Source organism: Hemisphaericaspora subhashii, assembly GCF_019202705.1.
Source record: "Hemisphaericaspora subhashii strain CBS 10753 chromosome Unknown scaffold1, whole genome shotgun sequence".
Lineage (NCBI taxonomy): Eukaryota > Fungi > Ascomycota > Pichiomycetes > Serinales > Debaryomycetaceae > Hemisphaericaspora > Hemisphaericaspora subhashii.
In genome coordinates, this window is record NW_026057214.1 from 185,653 (window position 1) to 204,511 (window position 18,859).

General features: G+C 36.3%; 6 protein-coding genes across 6 annotated transcripts; 3 read left to right on the top strand and 3 right to left on the bottom strand. All coding sequences in view use genetic code 12, as the record gives it.

Moving 5' to 3' along the window:
* Window positions 1-473: 473 nt before the first annotated feature.
* Window positions 474-752, bottom strand: J8A68_001241 (uncharacterized protein; the record flags this gene model as incomplete). Its single annotated transcript, XM_049404874.1, has 1 exon — window positions 474-752. One exon carries the CDS (start codon window positions 750-752, stop codon window positions 474-476), a length of 279 nt encoding a protein of 92 aa, XP_049265417.1.
* A 285-nt stretch (window positions 753-1,037) lies between these two features.
* Window positions 1,038-2,507, top strand: ASK1 (Ask1p; the record flags this gene model as incomplete). The annotated part of the gene is made up of 1 exon (XM_049404875.1): window positions 1,038-2,507. One exon carries the CDS (start codon window positions 1,038-1,040, stop codon window positions 2,505-2,507), a length of 1,470 nt encoding a protein of 489 aa, XP_049265418.1.
* A 471-nt stretch (window positions 2,508-2,978) lies between these two features.
* CRD2 (Crd2p) lies at window positions 2,979-3,209 on the top strand (the record flags this gene model as incomplete). The annotated part of the gene is made up of 1 exon (XM_049404876.1): window positions 2,979-3,209. One exon carries the CDS (start codon window positions 2,979-2,981, stop codon window positions 3,207-3,209), a length of 231 nt encoding a protein of 76 aa, XP_049265419.1.
* Window positions 3,210-4,176: 967 nt separating this feature from the next.
* On the bottom strand, window positions 4,177-7,515 carry RGA2 (Rga2p; the record flags this gene model as incomplete). The annotated part of the gene is made up of 1 exon (XM_049404877.1): window positions 4,177-7,515. One exon carries the CDS (start codon window positions 7,513-7,515, stop codon window positions 4,177-4,179), a length of 3,339 nt encoding a protein of 1,112 aa, XP_049265420.1.
* A 1,888-nt stretch (window positions 7,516-9,403) lies between these two features.
* On the bottom strand, window positions 9,404-10,999 carry HSX11 (Hsx11p; the record flags this gene model as incomplete). Its single annotated transcript, XM_049404878.1, has 1 exon — window positions 9,404-10,999. One exon carries the CDS (start codon window positions 10,997-10,999, stop codon window positions 9,404-9,406), a length of 1,596 nt encoding a protein of 531 aa, XP_049265421.1.
* A 3,091-nt stretch (window positions 11,000-14,090) lies between these two features.
* On the top strand, window positions 14,091-15,935 carry CAT2 (carnitine O-acetyltransferase; the record flags this gene model as incomplete). The annotated part of the gene is made up of 1 exon (XM_049404879.1): window positions 14,091-15,935. The coding sequence occupies one exon, from the start codon at window positions 14,091-14,093 to the stop codon at window positions 15,933-15,935; it is 1,845 nt and encodes a 614-aa protein (XP_049265422.1).
* Between the last annotated feature and the right edge of the window lie 2,924 nt (window positions 15,936-18,859).

Below are 18,859 nucleotides of genomic sequence, written 5' to 3' on the forward strand. Positions count from 1 at the left end.
GTAAGTTACCAGAAGAAGAAGGTCAATCACCAAAAAGAAAAACAATCAAATATTTTCAATGGATTTTTTTCTGGAGCTTTAGAAGAGAACAGAACAATCAGAGTTGAGACTCCAGTGTTATAAATAATCGACTGATTATTACAAGGATCAGTACCCTCATGCACAAATATCAACTCTGTCATACAATTGAAGAGATCTTCCATGTAAGCGTATGCTTAAGAAAATTGGAAATCATAAGTTTCTTCAGATCTGAAGGATCCAGATTAACAAATATTTTCAGTATTTTCAATATTTAGATGTCCCAAAGGGGACTAACCTAAACTATATATATATGTATATATGTATGTACAAGCGTGACGTCATTATCATTAATTTAATGGGGGTACGATGGATATAGATTCTCAGCTCTAGGTGAACTTAATTCTAGGAAAATTGTATGGTTGGGAAATCCCAGTATAAATTCCAACCCTTTTTCACTTGCCTTTTGGAGGCAGAATTCCTGCACTTTCCCTCAATTCCTCAGAAGTAAACGGTTGATCTTCTCTAGCTTTATCCAATGTTTGCTTAATGCCTTTGGTAGCTAAATTTGCATTAATACAAGTAATGTATGTATCCCAAAACTCACTACATTCATTCTCAACTGATTTACCCTTTAAGAATTTTTCAGTATACCATTTGTTAAAACAATCATCATACTTTGTCTTAGCATCTGTACATTCTGGAGCAAATGAAACTGACATTATATTACCCATTGGATGTTCTTCTTCGGCTTTCTATTGCTTTCTCTTTTCTCCTTGTTGGAAGGTTTCGCGAAGGGTATGAAGAAGAACAAGATGATGATCAGAGAACCCTTTTGTCTTCCAACCAGTAAGTTTTAAAGTGGAAAAAATGGATCACCTAGATTTACAGGTTAATCACGCTCAATCTGTAATTTTTATTTCACTCTAAAAAAAGACAAAAACAACAACAAAAGAGGATCAACAACTTTTCATTATTTTCAGAATACAGAGATCCAAAGAATCAACAGGCAATTCATAATGAAAAGAGTCTCTATAGCACCATCCTCTTTAAGGAGGAAGTCCACTGTGAATCAAGACAGATTATCCACGGAAAGAGAGGAGTCCGAAAGGCTTGACCAAGAGACCACCCTCGTTTTACAACAAATTGACCGCAGTATCTCACGTGTCAATTTTATAATCAATGATCGAATTATACCTGCAATTCGTGGTTACAATGAAGGATGTGATAAGGTTTGGGCAAATTCGGGATTTTGGAAACGATTTTTTGAGAATGCTGCAAATGTTGCTTTAGATACTTTTGAGGAGCCAATAAATCCACAAGTTGCTACACCCAACTCTAGAGCCAGCTTTGGAAATAATAACGAGAAAGTGGCTGGTGCTGAACAATCTAGTCAGGCTGATAGACGTACTGTTGCTGGGCTGAGGACCGAAGAATTGAGACGTACAAATTTGGATGAGGAGGATTCTCTTACATGGTCAGTTCAAGGCAGCCAACCTCGAAACAAAGTTCAATCGTCTACACCACAGAGAACAAAAGCAAGAGATCGGATTAGTGAACTTGCACAATTAACGGATAGCAACTCTCTTATTCCTCCAACGTTAATATCTGAAACACCAGGAAATTTGCAATCACCATCAAAAGTGCTAACAATAAGACAATCAGGCGATAATTATCATAGGATGTCAATCTCTCCAAGAAAAGATTCAGCCAAAAGAAAGCGAAGCTCATTGATCGATCAGTACATAAATTCATCCCCTACGATCCCTCAGCCGCCAGTATTGTTGTCGGAAATAGGAAACGAAACTCCCAGACTGATCCTACGCACCTCAGGGCAACAAGAAAATATTGGAAGTCTGCTGCAAAGGAGGAACACTCCTGGAAATAGGACAAATGATATTAGCTCCAGCGCTCGTCGTACACCATCACGAAGACTCCAAATTGCACCGCTTAGCTATGCAAATGGTTTGGAACCACCGATTTCCAACGATTCGCAATCAGAAATACCAACGAGCCAGCATGTGGATGATGCGCCACCTCCTTTGCCCCAACTAAGCACAATGGAAATGAGTTCTACCAGATCAGTAGAAGAAGTACCAAACAAAAGAAGAAGAGTTTCACAGGCAGGAGAAAGTTTTGATGTTGAGAATGTATTCTTGGAGAAGAATGGGGAAGGGAGAAGGTCAAACACAGGAACCTTATTTTCAAATATTGTTGAGCCTGAACTTAGAATTCCTAATACAAATGAATATAGATCTCCAGATCTGAATGTAGAAGCTGCCGAGAAGGCAACTGGTGCTGATGAACAAGTGACGCGTGCAACTGAAGAACCGGTCGTCACTGATAGAACGAATCATGTATCGCCAAAAGTGACATCTAAACCAATCGAACCAAGCGATGATGATTTTGAAGATCTTAGTGAATTGGGACCATTGCGTGCAAGATTAGAAAGGCTTAGAGAAAAAGCACGCTTCTTTGGAAACAAGTAGAGTTTATTTTGCTGCGAAAATAATGCTGCTTAGCGGTTGTCAATACTATATTTTCCGTGTTAAAGAACAGGAGGGGAAGGGTACTTGTCAGAGTAAAAAGTATGAAGTTGCACCTATACAATAGCCTATCCAATACTCCTTATGGTACTTGTCATTGGTCATTTAGATATGTATTGGCTCCATTCTGTCAACGGAAATCCATGTCACGTGCTGAAGAGTAAGCAGACCCAGTCGATGACAAATCCTGACAATTTTATTGGTCGAGCGGATTTGAAAATATATCCACGTGACCAAACGTCCTGTATATAACCCTCCGTGCAACTCCGCAGGTATGGTACGACTAAGATCAAAAAAAAGTATAAATATCACTAAATATCTTTACAGAATTATTCCATCTAATATTTGTTTTATTATCATCAACTTAGATCCTTTTATTCTAAATACTACCACAACTAATAATAAATAATAATAATGACCTGTTCTGCTGCTGAATGTATCTGTGCAAAGAAATCCACTTGTTCCTGTGGTGCCAGACCTGCTTTACATTGTGACTGTGATAAGGCTAACGTTGAAAATGTTGCTCCAGCCGCTACCAACGCTTGCTCATGTGGTTTAAGAGCCAAGAATGCTTGTACTTGCGGTGCTAACTCCCACTGTGATGGTCATAGAGAAGGTGAAACTGACTTCACCAACATGCAATAGAGGACTGTTGGTGTGCTTTTAAATCTTGGGGAGGTAATTAGATATTTATTTCGTGTATAGGACTGTTTGATACATTGCCTTAGGTACGATAAGTAGAATTGTAATATAGTTTCGTTTTTAATATTGGGGAATTGCCTGGACTACTCTTCTTAATTGTTGACATGATGATCAAATCGAATGATAAGAATGTCGGTGATCTGTTCTCCTCATCTCGCGACATTATTCAAATTGTAATTTTGGACGACATTTCCAGCAGGAAACTTGAGTGCGAAACGTCAAATCTCATTTTCTCCGGGCCCGGGGAAAGAACATCTTCCTTCTAGAAACTACCACAGAGAACTACCATCTTAATCTAGATAAGAAAGATGGCCAGATTGTCAGGACTCCAAAGAGAGGTGCTAAAGTTATACAGGGCATGCATACGATCCTCATATAAGAAGCCTGCTGAGTTTAGGTTACATTGGAGAAATTATATTCGATCCGAGTTCGAAAAATATCATCACATTTCTAAGAAACAGTTTAGCACTATTGAACATTTGCTAAGAGTTGGTCACAGAAGATGGGAGATGTATCTGGATCCACAAATTAAGGATATTCATTAAGGAAAGTGATAGAGATTTGGATGCACTTAGGGAGCGTAGGTTGAACAACTGACAAATGAACTAACGCCCAAACCTACCTTCAGTTGGAACTCAAAACAGATGGTTTACCTTATTAATTATTTTATTTATTTATCAACTTGCTTGTATATAGACTAATAGATGTGACAGTGCAGGACATTCTAAATAATTGCAACACCTTAATCTGGGGGGTCATTTCATTGTTTTTGATAGAATTACTAATTATGAACTGAAAATTTAAATTAAATCTATTCGTTAAAAAAAAGTGTCCTATAAATCAAATTCTACACATGCTAATATAAACAACAAAAAATAACTACTCTAAGTTTCCCAAAACCAAACTAAAGCTAAGAAAATATCTTATCAGATTCTGATAATAATATCTCCGTAGTCTCGTTTCTATATGCCATATCCAGCATTTCTCGATCACCAACTTCATCTCTAGCCAAAGTAGGAGCAAAAACCACTGACAAGTTCTTGAAATTCATTTTATTCATTCCCTTCATCGAATCCACCAACCTCAAATGACGACACAATAACGACAAAGTCTCTCTATTAGCTTGTGGCAATTTCTCAACAACTTGTTTCTTCAAATGTTCAATCTTAACAGAACGATCTGCTTCCATCTTCGAAATATCAATAAACGCGTCATATAAATCATAACTGATTATCGGGTCAGGCAATTTCCTTAAATATCTCTTGAGAGCCAGAGTGACGGAGTTAATATCTCCAGAACCCAACACTTCATTCAATTTATTCAAACTCTTTGAATCTGGCTTCGGGTTAAGATTGGCAAATGTACCTTCAATTACTGTAATAGACGAGTTCCCACCAGAAATACGATATATACCCTCGAAATCCAACCCACGTTTTTCAACTTCAGTCAAACATTTGCGGATAATCAATGGGACAGCAGCACCCTCAGATTCGGCTCTTCTCGCAATGGTGGTAGAGAACAATGGAGCAGAATTTACGAGTCCATTTGCGTGATTGTTATTATGTGAATCACCAATGAATGAATCTAGGATGTTTGTGGATATGGATCTAGTGAATTTTCCTTTCCCAGTAGAAGCTGGGGTTGCTCTGGTTGTCTGTGAATTGGAATTTGTCATTAATGATAGATTGGAGCCTGATTTGCTGTTATTGGATGCGACAGCACTATTGTCATTCCTTCCTCTACGCCAGAACATTAATCTGGTAGACTTATGTTGATCAGGAGCTTCCTCATTTATCGTAGTGGCTTCAGTCATAGACATGGCGATATCATCTGATGATCCTTTGTAAAGTGGTCCTGAATATACAGCACTATTAGTTGGAGTCAAATTATTGTCACCAGCTTCAATGTTAGTCATAGTTCTAGTTAATGCAGCATGCTTGGATTCTTCTTTTAGTTTCATCTTTTGTAAATTCAATGCATTAATCTCCGTTATCAAATTATCATATTTCAGACCTTCAGCCGTAATCTTAACCTGCAAAGCCTTCAACTCTGCCAATAATCTATTCTTCTCAGTCGATAAACCCTTCACATCTTCCTCCAAATTTCTCTTCTTCTTTTCCCATCCAACGACTTCATCCTTTAACGCATTCAATCTATCTTCTTCCTCCTCAATCTCAGCAGAAAGATTATGAGCTGGGAATTGTCTCATAGGTGGACTAATCATAGGACTAGTTACCATAAGGCTCGTCGACCCATCAGAAACACGACGAATATGAGTCTTGTCATCTTTCTTTCCACTAAAGAAACCAGCTATAGAATTGGAAATACTGCCCAGTGAGGACCTATTATGTTTAAGACCACGAAGCAAAGATGACTTCCTGCCTATGCCATTACTGGAAACAGCTTCATTTCTGTCAGGTTGCATACTCATTGGAGACGATAAAGATTTCTTGGGCGACCCGGAATGTAATTCCTGTAACAGCTGCTGAATCACGTCTGATTCTCCCGTCAATAATCCAAGACCTTTCAATTCTGCTTGTGGGTCACTTGGTTTGGCTGTCTTATGTTCTGATTCTCTAGTGTCGGGAGTCAGATGAATGTGGAAAGGTATAGAAACCGGAGGTGTACTTGGGACTGGCATTCTGGGAGGTGGGGAAGATAATTGAAATGGACTTTTTGGTTTTGATGGTGTTCTGGATAAGTCATTTAAGTGGTCATCGTCTGTGATTTCTTGAGAGAGAATCTCGTCGCTTGTGGTTTCCACTACGCGAGCTTGTCTATTTGCTTTCGCTATTGGAGAAGAAATTAAAGATCTGGATGGTTCTGGAATTGGAAGTGCAAGAGTAGCACTAGAAGATGAAGTAGTCGAGTTGGAATTGGAATTGATTGTGCTGGTGGTTGTAGTACTTCCTGCACCAGAGCTTTTTATTGGTGATTGAGACCCTATCGGCTCCATATTGTGGAATTGATTGTCATTGTATTGATTAGGTGAAAGGATAAGCACATTCTTAGAAGTTGGTGGAGCTAGTTGTTGCTTTGGAGTAACTGCAATATTGGCCGGCGGTTCTAACTGGAGCACAGCTTTTGTACCTTCTGGGGCACTGGTGGGTGGTGGTGGGGTAGACACAAGAATTTCATTATATATTGACCTGTCAAGAATTGATTCAGTATCATGTGAGCTGCTTGAAGGTGTGGCAATAACATGGTTTTGTAGCTTTGAAGGAGAATGTGATTTATGTCTTAAAGAAGTTTCCTTTCTGATCCCTTGCTCTTCATCTTCGTCGGAATTTTGTACTTCTTCTATTGAAAAGTCATTATCTACCGCTTCCGTCTGTTTAAGTTGTTTATGGGTGAGACTTCCAACGTTGCTCAGAACATTCGTTGTTGTTGCGATATCTGTACTGATAAAAGATATAGGTGTTGAATCTTTCAGCTTATCTCTTGAATTTGGATCAAGCGGTGGAGTTCTAGGGGTTCCGTCAGTTATGGGTGGGGGTAAAGGCAAATTCTTATTCTTCAGCAATGCAGGTGATGGGGTTTTGAGTGTTTCAAAATCTGAAGTGCCACTTAAATTTGTGTGAAGGTAAGCTTGAATGAGGCTTTCACGATGAGAATCGACGGACCCACGGACATCTTCTTGTTGCTGTAAATTCTGCAACAATGTTTGGTGTTGTGGTTGGGGGTGTGCTTGTGAATTTTGTTCTTCTTCCTCTTCAAGCTGCAGTTGTTGTTGTTTCTGCTTTCCCATCAATGCCATCTTTTTCTTCTTTGCATCGTACTTCTTCTTTCTAGCCATTAACTTCTCGTGACATTCCATACAAAATAACCCTTTAGAGGTTCTTGCATAACGCAAGTCTTCAATCTTATTCTTACAACTTCTACATTTAAAACAATTTGAACAATAAGCTTGATCCCCAGTCAAAATAGCCAAATCATCAATTTTCCTTCCACATTGTTTACAATTATAGGAACAATTTGAACAGATTAAATTTCCATTACCCAATACGAGGAAATTTGAATTACAACCTAATGATATATTACATTTTGAACAGTTGAAACAATTTATATGCCACCTATCTTCACCAAGCTCATAAGCATGACCTTCATTAATCGGTTGGTTACACTTCTTGCAAATTTCTCTAGAATGGTTGCTGACGTTATCTGGTGCTATTAGAGAACCGTTATTTGAATCTGACGCATGAAATGGATTCGTATTAGGGGTACCGTGCGGCATTTCTACTTCTGTCATAATATTACGTGTATTTAATAATAATTAGCGATGGCCACTGTGTTTGACGTTGTTTGAATAATTTAGGAAATCGTGTTCTTCTTAAAATTTTGGGGGATGGGAGAGTGGAGCCCTGGGTCTTTATATATTATTTAGCGAGTGCGTTGTAGATTAGTCCCAATGATAATTCCAAGCCACACGTTGAGTTCAGATACGGGCAAAATCTATAAGGAAATGTATTTTTAATAAAAGTCAAAAAGAAAATCCAACCTGAAATGGGGGAAATGGTTTGTAAAAAAAAGGAAGAACGGGAAATGAATGTCAATATTATTATCTTCCTTTCTTGCCTTTGCTTCTAAGTAGGAAACTTTGGGAAAAATCGTCGTTTATTGTTTTTCTTAACTAAAATTTCAAAACTCAAAAAAAAAGTTTTTTTTATTTCTGAAACAAGTTTTTTTTTTATTTTTTAACTGAAAAAATAAAAATATTAAAATCTTTTTCTTTCATTCTTTCTCTATTATAATTTTTCTGTGCAGATAATAAATTATTTTTTTAAATGCGAAAATGTAATTTAACTTAATTAGGAAACGACAACTTTATATTTACAAAATAGTCAAGATTAAGATTTTATATTGTAGCTACACACATTACTTTAACTGGTAGAACCTTCGTATTTAGGAATAGTCCCTTTCTATCTAGATTGTAATTGACAATTACAGTTTAGAACATTTTAAATTTAGCCTACTGTGACATACTGTTTGTCGTTGGTGCCAACTTTTTTCAGCCTGCAAAGAATATAAATAGAATTTACGCGTTTTTAATTTCGATTTACGGGGTTATATACAGGAGATTTGTTAGTACTTGCTATTTATAGATCAACGAACATGTATCTACTTGAGTTGGCATCGACCTGCTATCTAAAGACATATTGTGCGTCATAACGTTGGCTAAACCCAATCCAGTGAGCGTGGATCATAATTGATATAATTATAGCCTGTCTGCCCGTCCTCTTCCCAACAGTAAAAGTGCATACTATTTATTCAGTAGAGCCAAGGGTCACAGCATTTAGTCAATGTTCAGTAATGCCTTGTGATCAGCATCATGCGTTCCTGGGGTTATGTAACCCGACATGTTACCGATTTCCAAAGTACTTGGGAACCATCAGTAGTTGCCAGGGAATGTATTTTTTTCTACTGTTTGTTTCATCATATCGGGGGGAAGAATGGAGAAATATGATGCATTCTGCTTTAAGTCTAGCGTTCTGTAGACGACTACCAAAAAGAAAGAGCATAGCCGAGGTTTGAATGTATATATACTTAATATAGTTAATCCACTGTTCAGCATTAACCAATGGTCAGTATGAAATACTGGCACAATACCCGAAGTGTTTCAGAATGTAAACATTCGCTCATGAAACTAAGCCTGAAACGCATGAAAAAAATGCGACGATTGAAAATAATTGCAAAAAATTGCATCAACCTCTCGATTTCTAGACGAGACCATCTGAACCGAAATTGGTCTAATTTAGAACTACGTTCATAAACTGCATATGTGAGAACCTCCGCAAGAAAGACCAAGAGATACTATTCAACCCGGAATGCGCAAAACGCTCCAGGTTGGAGGTGTGGCTAGTGACTCAACACAAGAAATTCCGTTGGAGCTACACGAAACTCAATGGCTGGTTACATGGTTGGTTCTGTGATAAATGATTATTCTGTAGTTAGTCAAAAAAAATCATGTCCAACATGGGTAGTCATTTACCATAGGTTCTCTCAAATTGTAAAAACTCTATCATTATATATTGAACTATACTACCAACGCATTCCTTTCTACATTGGTAGCATCTTGCTTATATATCCAATCTACTCTATCTATTTCCCTTAAAATTCCAAACAAAATACAAAAACAATTACAATTCCTCTGCAGTTAAATCCTTCTTAATCTTGAAAGGTTTCCCTCTCCAATCAATCTCATGGCCCCAAATTGCACTAATCCAAATTGGCAATGCCAAGACCTCTCTCAAAAACCAGATATACAACCAATCTATCACTTTACGGTCCTCGTCTGGTCGTTTTTGCAACCATTTGGGAACATATCCGATTAAATTCTGATCGTTGAATACATGCCCGACCAACGTGTTATACTGCACATAATCAGTCAAGCACCATATTACCATATGAAAAATGAACCAGGGCCAATAGAATCTACAATTGAAAAACAACGCACTTAGTCCGAATGTTCCATATAAACCACAAATAATAGATTCAGTAGTAGGTTCAATTAAGGTGGCTAATAAAACCATATATTTCCTTACTCTTAGCCATCTTACCCTTCTCATAATATAATCATTCAAAGTATTATCACTTCCACTCAAGGGTTGGACGACAACATCCCCCGTCAACCCGGTCCTACCAGCACAATTCTCCCATAAGGCAATTCCAATCATATTATCCTCCCCAATATATCTAGAAAAGAATTTCATCGAATGACCGGGTCCTAAAGATGAATAATACTTTGCGTCATTTTTCACATTCTGATCGGCAAAAAATGGACAAGGTTGTGATGGGATTAATTGAACGGATCGATCAAGATCTGATTTTCTATAAATGTTGGATTTCCCATTCACACAAGGGGCGACGGACATATTGTTTAATGCAACATAGAATTTCGAATGGGAGGTGTGGAGAAACATTTCATCTAGCTTGGCTCCGAGACTCTTAAAAAGATGTTTTCTTCTGGATATGATGGGGGAGGATGCTATTGGTGATGTCTCTTTGGAACTTGATGGTTCGGGTGGTGATGAATTTGGGCCACGTAATGGTGACGGTTTTCTTTGTATAGCGACTGATGATGCTAATGAAGATGAAGAATTTGAATTTGAATTTGAATTTGAACAGTAATCGGAATCATTTGATTGGACGGGTGTTAATCCATATTCCAAGTCTTCATTAGTTTTGAAATTATTTGGTTGCTTGTTGATACTTAAGGCTAATGGAACGTGATGGACTAGTTTGACTTTTCTGTTGCCACTACTTCCTAATTGTCTTCCATTATTTAAATTATATTTCATTGTGAGTATGGAATTCTTTAAAATGTTAGAACTGGCCCATACATTACTATCCATTATCCACAATATATCATATTTAGCTTGTGAAACACCTTTGGCTAAATTATTAACTTTGGGGTTTGGACCGAAATAATCATCACTATGACCAATATCATTGTTATAATTTTCACTTATTAAAATCTTAGCATCTATTGTGGGATACTTGGCAATGAGATGTTTTATGATGGGGATGGGTGTATCTTGGGGATTATCTATACAAAACAATATCTGAAGTTTATCTTTTGGATAATTTTGACAAAATGAAGATTCTAAACAACTTGATAATTCTGGATCAATCCCTTTTATAGGACGAATAATTGTCACACCCTCATATTCTTCCACGTTGTTGTTGTTGATTTCTTCTCCTCTAGTTTTATGAAGTTCCACCTCCCCTTGCATGTGGTTATGGTTATTCTCCCATAATTTTGATCTCTTTTTAAATTTAGATAGTATTTCAAAGAAGCCCAGGTATGAAATAATGAGTATCGCGAGATACCATATGAAACAAACCAAGCTGAACATTAATCTTGAATGACTTATATCTGCTAACATTTCTTTATACAGTAAGCGAAGGTGACATGCCACTTGGTTGACTAATAGCGAAAGAACTAGAAAAAAGGGGGGATAACTGTGTGCAAAGTAGGAGTTTGTTGATGCTGACAAAGTTTAATTTAAACTTAATGGTTGTAAAAAAATTTTGATGGAGTCAATGACAAGGTGACACAGAAGGAAAAAAATATTGGCACGGGCGAGTCCGGGTAATTGAGTTCATCGGCTGGAAAATTTTTCATTACGCCATCAAATACGCGTCGGTTGGGTCGGGGGGTTTTTTTCACAGCCTCTACAGGACAGAATAGGAAACGTTCCAACCATTCTTGATTTTTGGCACATGCCTTATTGTCTGCTAGGTACTATATAAAATATGAACAAGCTTAAGTGGTGTATATATAAGCAGGCTATAGTATCAAATATTGGATAGATTTACTTTATTGCTTAGAGACATTTCTTGAGAGTGTTAGCCGATATTGTACCATAAAATGGAAAAGTCGGATCATCTTGGGAAAGGAAATTGCAGAATTAAACAAGCTGGGCTTAAGAGACGTGTTTAATTCATACTGCGCCCACCTCATCTGGCCGATTTTTACAGGTTCATTGACATATAGGGCTCTCCTTTATCTAGAGTTTTCCCTTCCATTAGGATTTAGATCTGGAACTGGTGACTCCATCTGTCGCGCTTATTTTGCGTCAAAGTAGCAGAAGGTGCTGATAGCCAGGGAAGCTTTATGTGACTTCCAAAGCCATCATGCGATCTCCGTAGCATTCTACATAGTCTAACTGGAAACACATTCTGCTTTTCATCTCGACAGTAACGCTGCTCAAGGAAAAGTAGTGTTTGTTCTAAATTCAAGATAACTTTACCAGCCTTGGATGCCTTTGCAAATTTCAAATTGATGATGTTTTGGACGGAAAGTATTCGATCTCACTTTCGCTGGAGTAATCAGACAATTTCAAATTGACGAGGGCTTAGACGGAAAATATTCGATCTCTCTTTCACTGTAATAATCAGTAGATTAAAATATTGGGGTGCTCTGCACGTTCATCTGAAGATGATGTTGCCTCTATTAGTGAGGAAACTCACGAAAAATTTGGGCTTGAGTTTTTTTTTTTGGCAGCAATTGTACGAAAATTTTATATGAAGAAAAGTAAATCTCATCTGATTAAAGACATTTCTGGAGTATTGCGCTCTTATTGATATAATGTATGTTACTTTATCTTACAACGACTAGATCTCCCTAAGGGTTTTTGTTACCGTATTTTTCTTATCGAGCGTTGAACGTATCTACATCCTTTTTAATTTTAAATTAACTTCCCTAATTTGCCTTAATAATAAAAGCTTAAATCTATAACATGGACAATGGAAACGATTTCTGGATATCTCGGAGTCATTGTTCCTGAATTGAACTCCGAATTATATGCTGCAATTCGACAAAAAAATCAGATGATATATGCATATGTATACCCCACAAAATCTTATCATTGTATGAGCCTGTCCTATCAAAGCAGTTACTGATGATTTCACAAGATTCCATTTTGTTCGTCTCAAGAAGAACGAAGGTACACTTCTACACAATGATGTTTCGTTATTCAGCCAATTGCAAGGTTCGTTGAAATTTGTTGGGCAGCACAAAATGAGTTGGGACCAATTTATATGTCCATATTCATTGCTGCGTACTATCGCAGAGTTGGAATACTGGTCCTTGTTACGTTTCTTGTGACAGATTTTACTGCTTTCTTATCAAAATGTGGGGCTATGGTGAAAGAACTCCAGGTTTGAATCGGTTGTCGCAAAATTGAACGTTGTTTCCGCGGCTGTTTAATTTCATGTGGATCATGAAACCCAACTCTACGCCAATCTACATACTTGCGGTCCTTTCTGATACTTTGAACTAATTATACGTCCTTCTTGCAGGCTTAACGAGTCATCCTGCTCCTTTGTATAAATGTTGTAGTACTCTAATATACTTCGAAACAAAGAACATTAAATATACTGGTCTTTCATTAGCATTTCTTCTTATTATTCCTGTACAATCTAAACTCGAAAAATGCCTTGAATTACTTGGCAAAGGATATATCTAAACAATGAACATGGACTAATGTAAGGAGATGGATAAGAATGGTGGAGTTAAAAGAATGTGTTGTTAAGGGGTTACAAAAACATGGATCCGAACCTCGGAGAAGAAGAAGTCAAAAAAACTTAGAAAAAATATAAAAAAACTCCGAGGCTATCAAAATTTTCTTAGGGGGTGTGCGTAAGCAGATAAAAAAAAAACAGCCTGTGGGGTATTTTATTTCCTTCGAGTCCCAACGGTTTTTATGACATCTACAGAACATTATAGATTAAAGCATAAGATAAAAGAAAGTAAAGAGGGGTAGAGTTGACGTGAGATGTATGTGACATTGTGATGAGACTGACTTATGTGTAATTATAAAACAATAAAAGATTTACTATGAAAAATAATAAATTCCCATAATTTAACCGTGGTATAAAATTCTATGGTGGACCATTGCCTCGGATAACGCAGGAAAAATAAACTTAACTTAAAAAATTGATAGTAAGTCTATTACCCGGCCAACCCCCACAAAAAGAAAAAAGTTCCGAAATCAATTCTCTGGTTTTGTTGAAATCAACAATTATATAAACCAATGAAAATTTATTCAATTTTCTTTAATTTTCACTTTTTCAGTTTTTTTTTTTTTAATTTAATAACTTAATTCTTTGCACCCCCTTTTAAGGTTTAATTGATATTTATATAACTTTACATTTACTGTTTTTATTTTTCAATTTCTACTTTTTTCTTATTAAATTTATAATTTTAGAAACAAAAGTAGGTAAAATTTAAAACAGTTAATATCAAATAACCAGACAAGAAAGAGAATGAACAAACTTAGAATTCCACAAAGAATACTTCAACAAAACATTAAGAAAGCTATGCCATCTTTATCAAAGAATTTCACTACTTCAGCTATTGCTAAGGGTGATTTATACAAATTTCAATCCCAATTACCAAAATTACCAGTTCCTGCTTTACAAGAAACTGCTAATAAATATGTTAAATCAATTGAACCTTTGTTAACCACTCAACAATTAAATGAAACAATTGCTAAAGTAAATGATTTTATTAAACCAGGTGGTGTTGGTGAAACTTTACAAGCTAGATTAGAAACTTTTGCTAAAGATAAGGATAATTGGTTAGCTGAATTCTGGGATGATTGGTGTTATATGTCTTATAGAGACCCTGTTGTTCCATTTGTTTCTTATTTCTTTTCCCATAAGGATGTTAAGAATATCATTGGTCAAGATCAATTATTGAAAGCTTCTTTGATTGCTTATTATACTATTGAATTCTGGGAACAAGTTCAAAATGAAACTTTACCTGCTGAAATTATCAAGGGTAATCCATTCTGTATGAATGCTTTCAGATATATGTTCAATAATTCAAGAGTTCCTGCTGAATCTTGTGATATTACCAAAAAATACGATGGTGATGCTAATAAATACTTTATTGTCATTTACCAAAATAACTTTTACCGTGTTCCAACTCACAATGAACAAGGTCAAAAGTTATCCAAGGGTGAAATTTATGCTTACTTACAACAAGTTAAGAATGATTCTACTCCAAAGGGTGTCGGAATAGGTGTTTTAACTTCATTAAATAGAGATGAATACTTATCGGCCTACAACAATTTAATTAAATCTCCAATTAATGAAGCGTCATTAGAATCTATCTTTGCAGCATCATTTGTCATTTGTTTGGATTCTAATTATCCAATTACCATTGAAGAAAAATCCAAGAACTGCTGGCACGGTGATGGTACTAATAGATTCTATGATAAACCATTGGAATTCTTTATTAGTGCAAATGGTAATTCTGGTTTCTTGGGTGAACATTCCAAAATGGATGCCACTCCAACCGTCCAATTAAACAACACCATCTTGAAGAAGATTGACCAAACTAATCCAGAAGAATTAATTGCTGAAATTTCCACTGCTGCTCCAGTCGTTGGTAAAGCCGATCTTTTACCTTTTGACTTAAACCCAACCACCAGAGCCAACATTACCACTGCCAAGGCTAAATTCGACAAGACCATTTCTGAACATCATGAAGAAATCTTCCAACATTACGGATATGGTAAAGGACTCATCAAGAAATTCAAGGTCTCTCCAGATGCTTATGTTCAAATGATGATGCAATTAGCTTATTACAAATTAACCGGTAAAGTAAGACCAACCTATGAATCAGCCGCCACTCGTAAATTCCTCAAGGGTAGAACCGAAACTGGTCGTACTGTCTCCAATGAATCCAAGGCATTCGTCGAAACTTGGGCAAATCCTTCATCTACCATTGCTGACAAGGTTGCTACTTTCCAAGCTGCTTGTAAGCAACATGTTGGTTATTTATCCGCTGCTTCTGATGGTAAAGGTGTTGATCGTCATTTCTTGGGTTTGAAGAATATGCTTAAAGTTGATGAACCTGTTCCTGCCATGTTTACTGATCCAATCTTTACCTATTCTCAAACTTGGTATCTTTCAACTTCTCAAATCCCATCTGAACACTTCCAATCATGGGGTTTCTCTCAAGTTATCGATGATGGTTTTGGTTTAGCTTATTTGATTAATAATGATTGGATCCATGTGCATATTTCTTGTAAGAAGGGTAATGGATTAGATTCTTCTCATATGAAATGGTATCTTATTGAAAGTGCTAATGAAATGAAGGATGTCTTGAGTAAAGGATTATTGGACGCTGAACCAACACCAAAGGCTAAGTTGTAGATATTTATTATAGTTAGTTTTTATATTTGTTTGGAATATGATATATGCTATTTATTGAGGATTTGATTTATCTCTTTGTATCTCTTTTATCATTGTTCAATTCGACTCCCATTTATTTGGAGTGATACCCGACTTGGGATATTTGAAGCAGCTCACCAAGAGACACTGCAGGAGGCCTATTAATGTAGCATGCTTTCAAAGGGTTCCTGAAACTAGGTATTTTTCTTACAATATGGGAGAACTTTATATATTATACCTATACACACTTCATATACAAGCCTACAAAGTAAACAGCTGACTCTCTTGCAAGCAGCACATTTCATCTTCTTTTTACGGTGTTTTATTCGGTGCGTTGGATCTAGGATTTCCATACGGCGACCCGTGGCATAACGGCCGTCTCCGTCCGCACAAATGCTCGCTCCGGGTGAGCCGTCGCCACAGTGGGTGAAACCTCGGTTGTTAGCGTGTGCCCAATTAAGAGTAGTTTAGTTGCAATTTGGCGGTCGATGTTGAACAATGGCATAACTTTACGAATGGATGATAAATCCTATAAATATGAGGGCTAGGAAACTATGGCCAGCAAAAACATTTCTAAGTTTTCGACGAATCAGACTGAGGGAAGCAGATGACGAGTTTAAAGGATGGATTCAATATTACAAAACATACTTGGTAACTTCAATTTGTAAACGAACAAAAAGTTTTTAATAATGGGGGTTTTAGCGTTGTGCTTTCCTCCAAAGAACAGTTTTTATTATTTAATTATGTATAGAAATATTTAGTTTATTTTAATAAATATATGCTGTGTGTTGCAAGAAAAAAAAGGGTTTCAAGGACAGCATGCTGTAGCTTTACCTTCATAGACGTCTCTATTGTCCTGTATGCATAGTTCCATTCCTACATATCGCCTGAGGGGGCTGAATACAACAGTGGCTCATCCTATTGTTTCTAATTATAGAATCATAATATTTTCTGTTTTTTATGAAACCCCTTTGGCTTAAAATGATGGCTTTCACTTTTATCATTCATGTTATGGTTGCTCTGACTAGAAAGGACTTACAAACACTCTAGGAATTAGATCATCTGAAATATTAGGGTTGGGTTTCTCTTCAAATGGTGCAATTTGGTCATTTCTAGATTTCGGAAATATGAAAGATTTTCCATGACTCCTGTCTCGCTAAAAAAATGTAATTGTGCTTAAAAATCGGAAACAATACATCCAGATCTTAGATCTATATGGTTTTAGTTTTATTTTTTTTAATTCATATTTTCTTCCCGGAAGTAAAACACAAGGAAATCATGGCTTTTTATTCAGAGTGGAGATCTGGTCCATGTGAGATGGTGATACATACTGTATATCTGGGTGCAGTGATCGTTTTTCTTTTTCTGCAATTATGTTGGCACACACTTTCACTGATCCTTATCTGAAATTTTGGAAGTCTTGCAGTCATTCCAAGTTGCAACTTTACCTGCTTGATACGAGTTAGATTAACTAACAAGGTGGGTACACATTTCCTTTTTTTTGGCCACCAATAATTACATCATCATTATTTTTGAGGCGGAACTTGAATTAGCCATGTTCACGTGCTTCACTTTGCCGAGCTGCAGAATTCACATTTCCGTAAACACATGTCTAATCTCTACTCAACGATGTTACAAATCAAAGAATAACTCTAGATCCTTGGTTTTTATGACTGATCAAAAAGCTTGTTTTACTAGAGTATTTTAGTCATGGTAATACATATCCATCACACAAGACAACATAATTATTTTTTTGATCTCAAAATAGTTTTAACCGAGAAAATAGACAAAGCTAAAAAATAATTCAGGTACTAAAAATCCCATTAAAAAATTATTTGAATTTAGCCGATGCACAAATAATAAGGTTTAGATAAAAAAGATCAAACTCTAATTTTTCTTTCACAAAACCCAAACTGGTTAATGAGGTGTATAATAACACCCCAATGATATTGGAGGAGCTTACTATGTGAGGGCAATTGATCGTGGAGGAAAATGTTCTATATATGGTTTCATTAGTCTATTTCTTAATAACGATGTAGTGTTATTTTTTTCTGATAGTAGAGTTTTTATTATTTTTTATTCTGGTTGCTCGTCTAAAACTTACAAACATGAGGTTCCTAAAAAATATTATTGTCTTATTAAATAATTGTATGAAAATCATGTGGCTATGCAAGAAATGACTCCAAGAGATAAGCCAATTGATCAGAATAAAGTGGATTAGTAATTTAATCTTGGGTGCATTACGTATTTGATGACTAATGGAAATACCATTTTTTTTGCAATCACGTAATTCTTGCATGAAACCTCCTGCTTGTTTCTACTAATTCCTTAACTTTGCATCTGAAATTAAGGTTGTCTAATTCCACGTCAGCCTTCCCCGTACTTTAGTCTGAATTGGGAAAGCTTAATGTTCCGTGGAATTAATCAGTTCCCCCCAAAAAAAAGAAATTGAGAAAAGGTCAAAAACGAATGAAATGATTATGCATGCCATATGATATTCATTGTCTGGGTTGATGGATGTAATTGGTTGTAGTCCCAACTATGGTTTTAGATTGATTCGGTTCATCTTTCTGTTGTTAGTTGTCTTTCCAATTGCTGTCAGTTACAAACAATAAAGACAATTGACATTAAAATACAATTGTGTTTTGTAATTATAAACTCGTCAAACTTTCAATTTGATCTGATTGGCTGAGCTTCATACTGATACACATGTTAGCTAATGTTTTTATGTTTATTGTGTGAGCGGAATGGGGGAAAGTCGCGTTGCATAATTGAATCTGATCACCTTGACAACCGCTGGTCGTATTATTCATCCATTATCCGAAATTACAAATTTTAATAAAATACCCTAAAAAAATCTAAAAAAACGTGACTAAAAAAACTCTCTTGTGAGCCCTCGAAATACC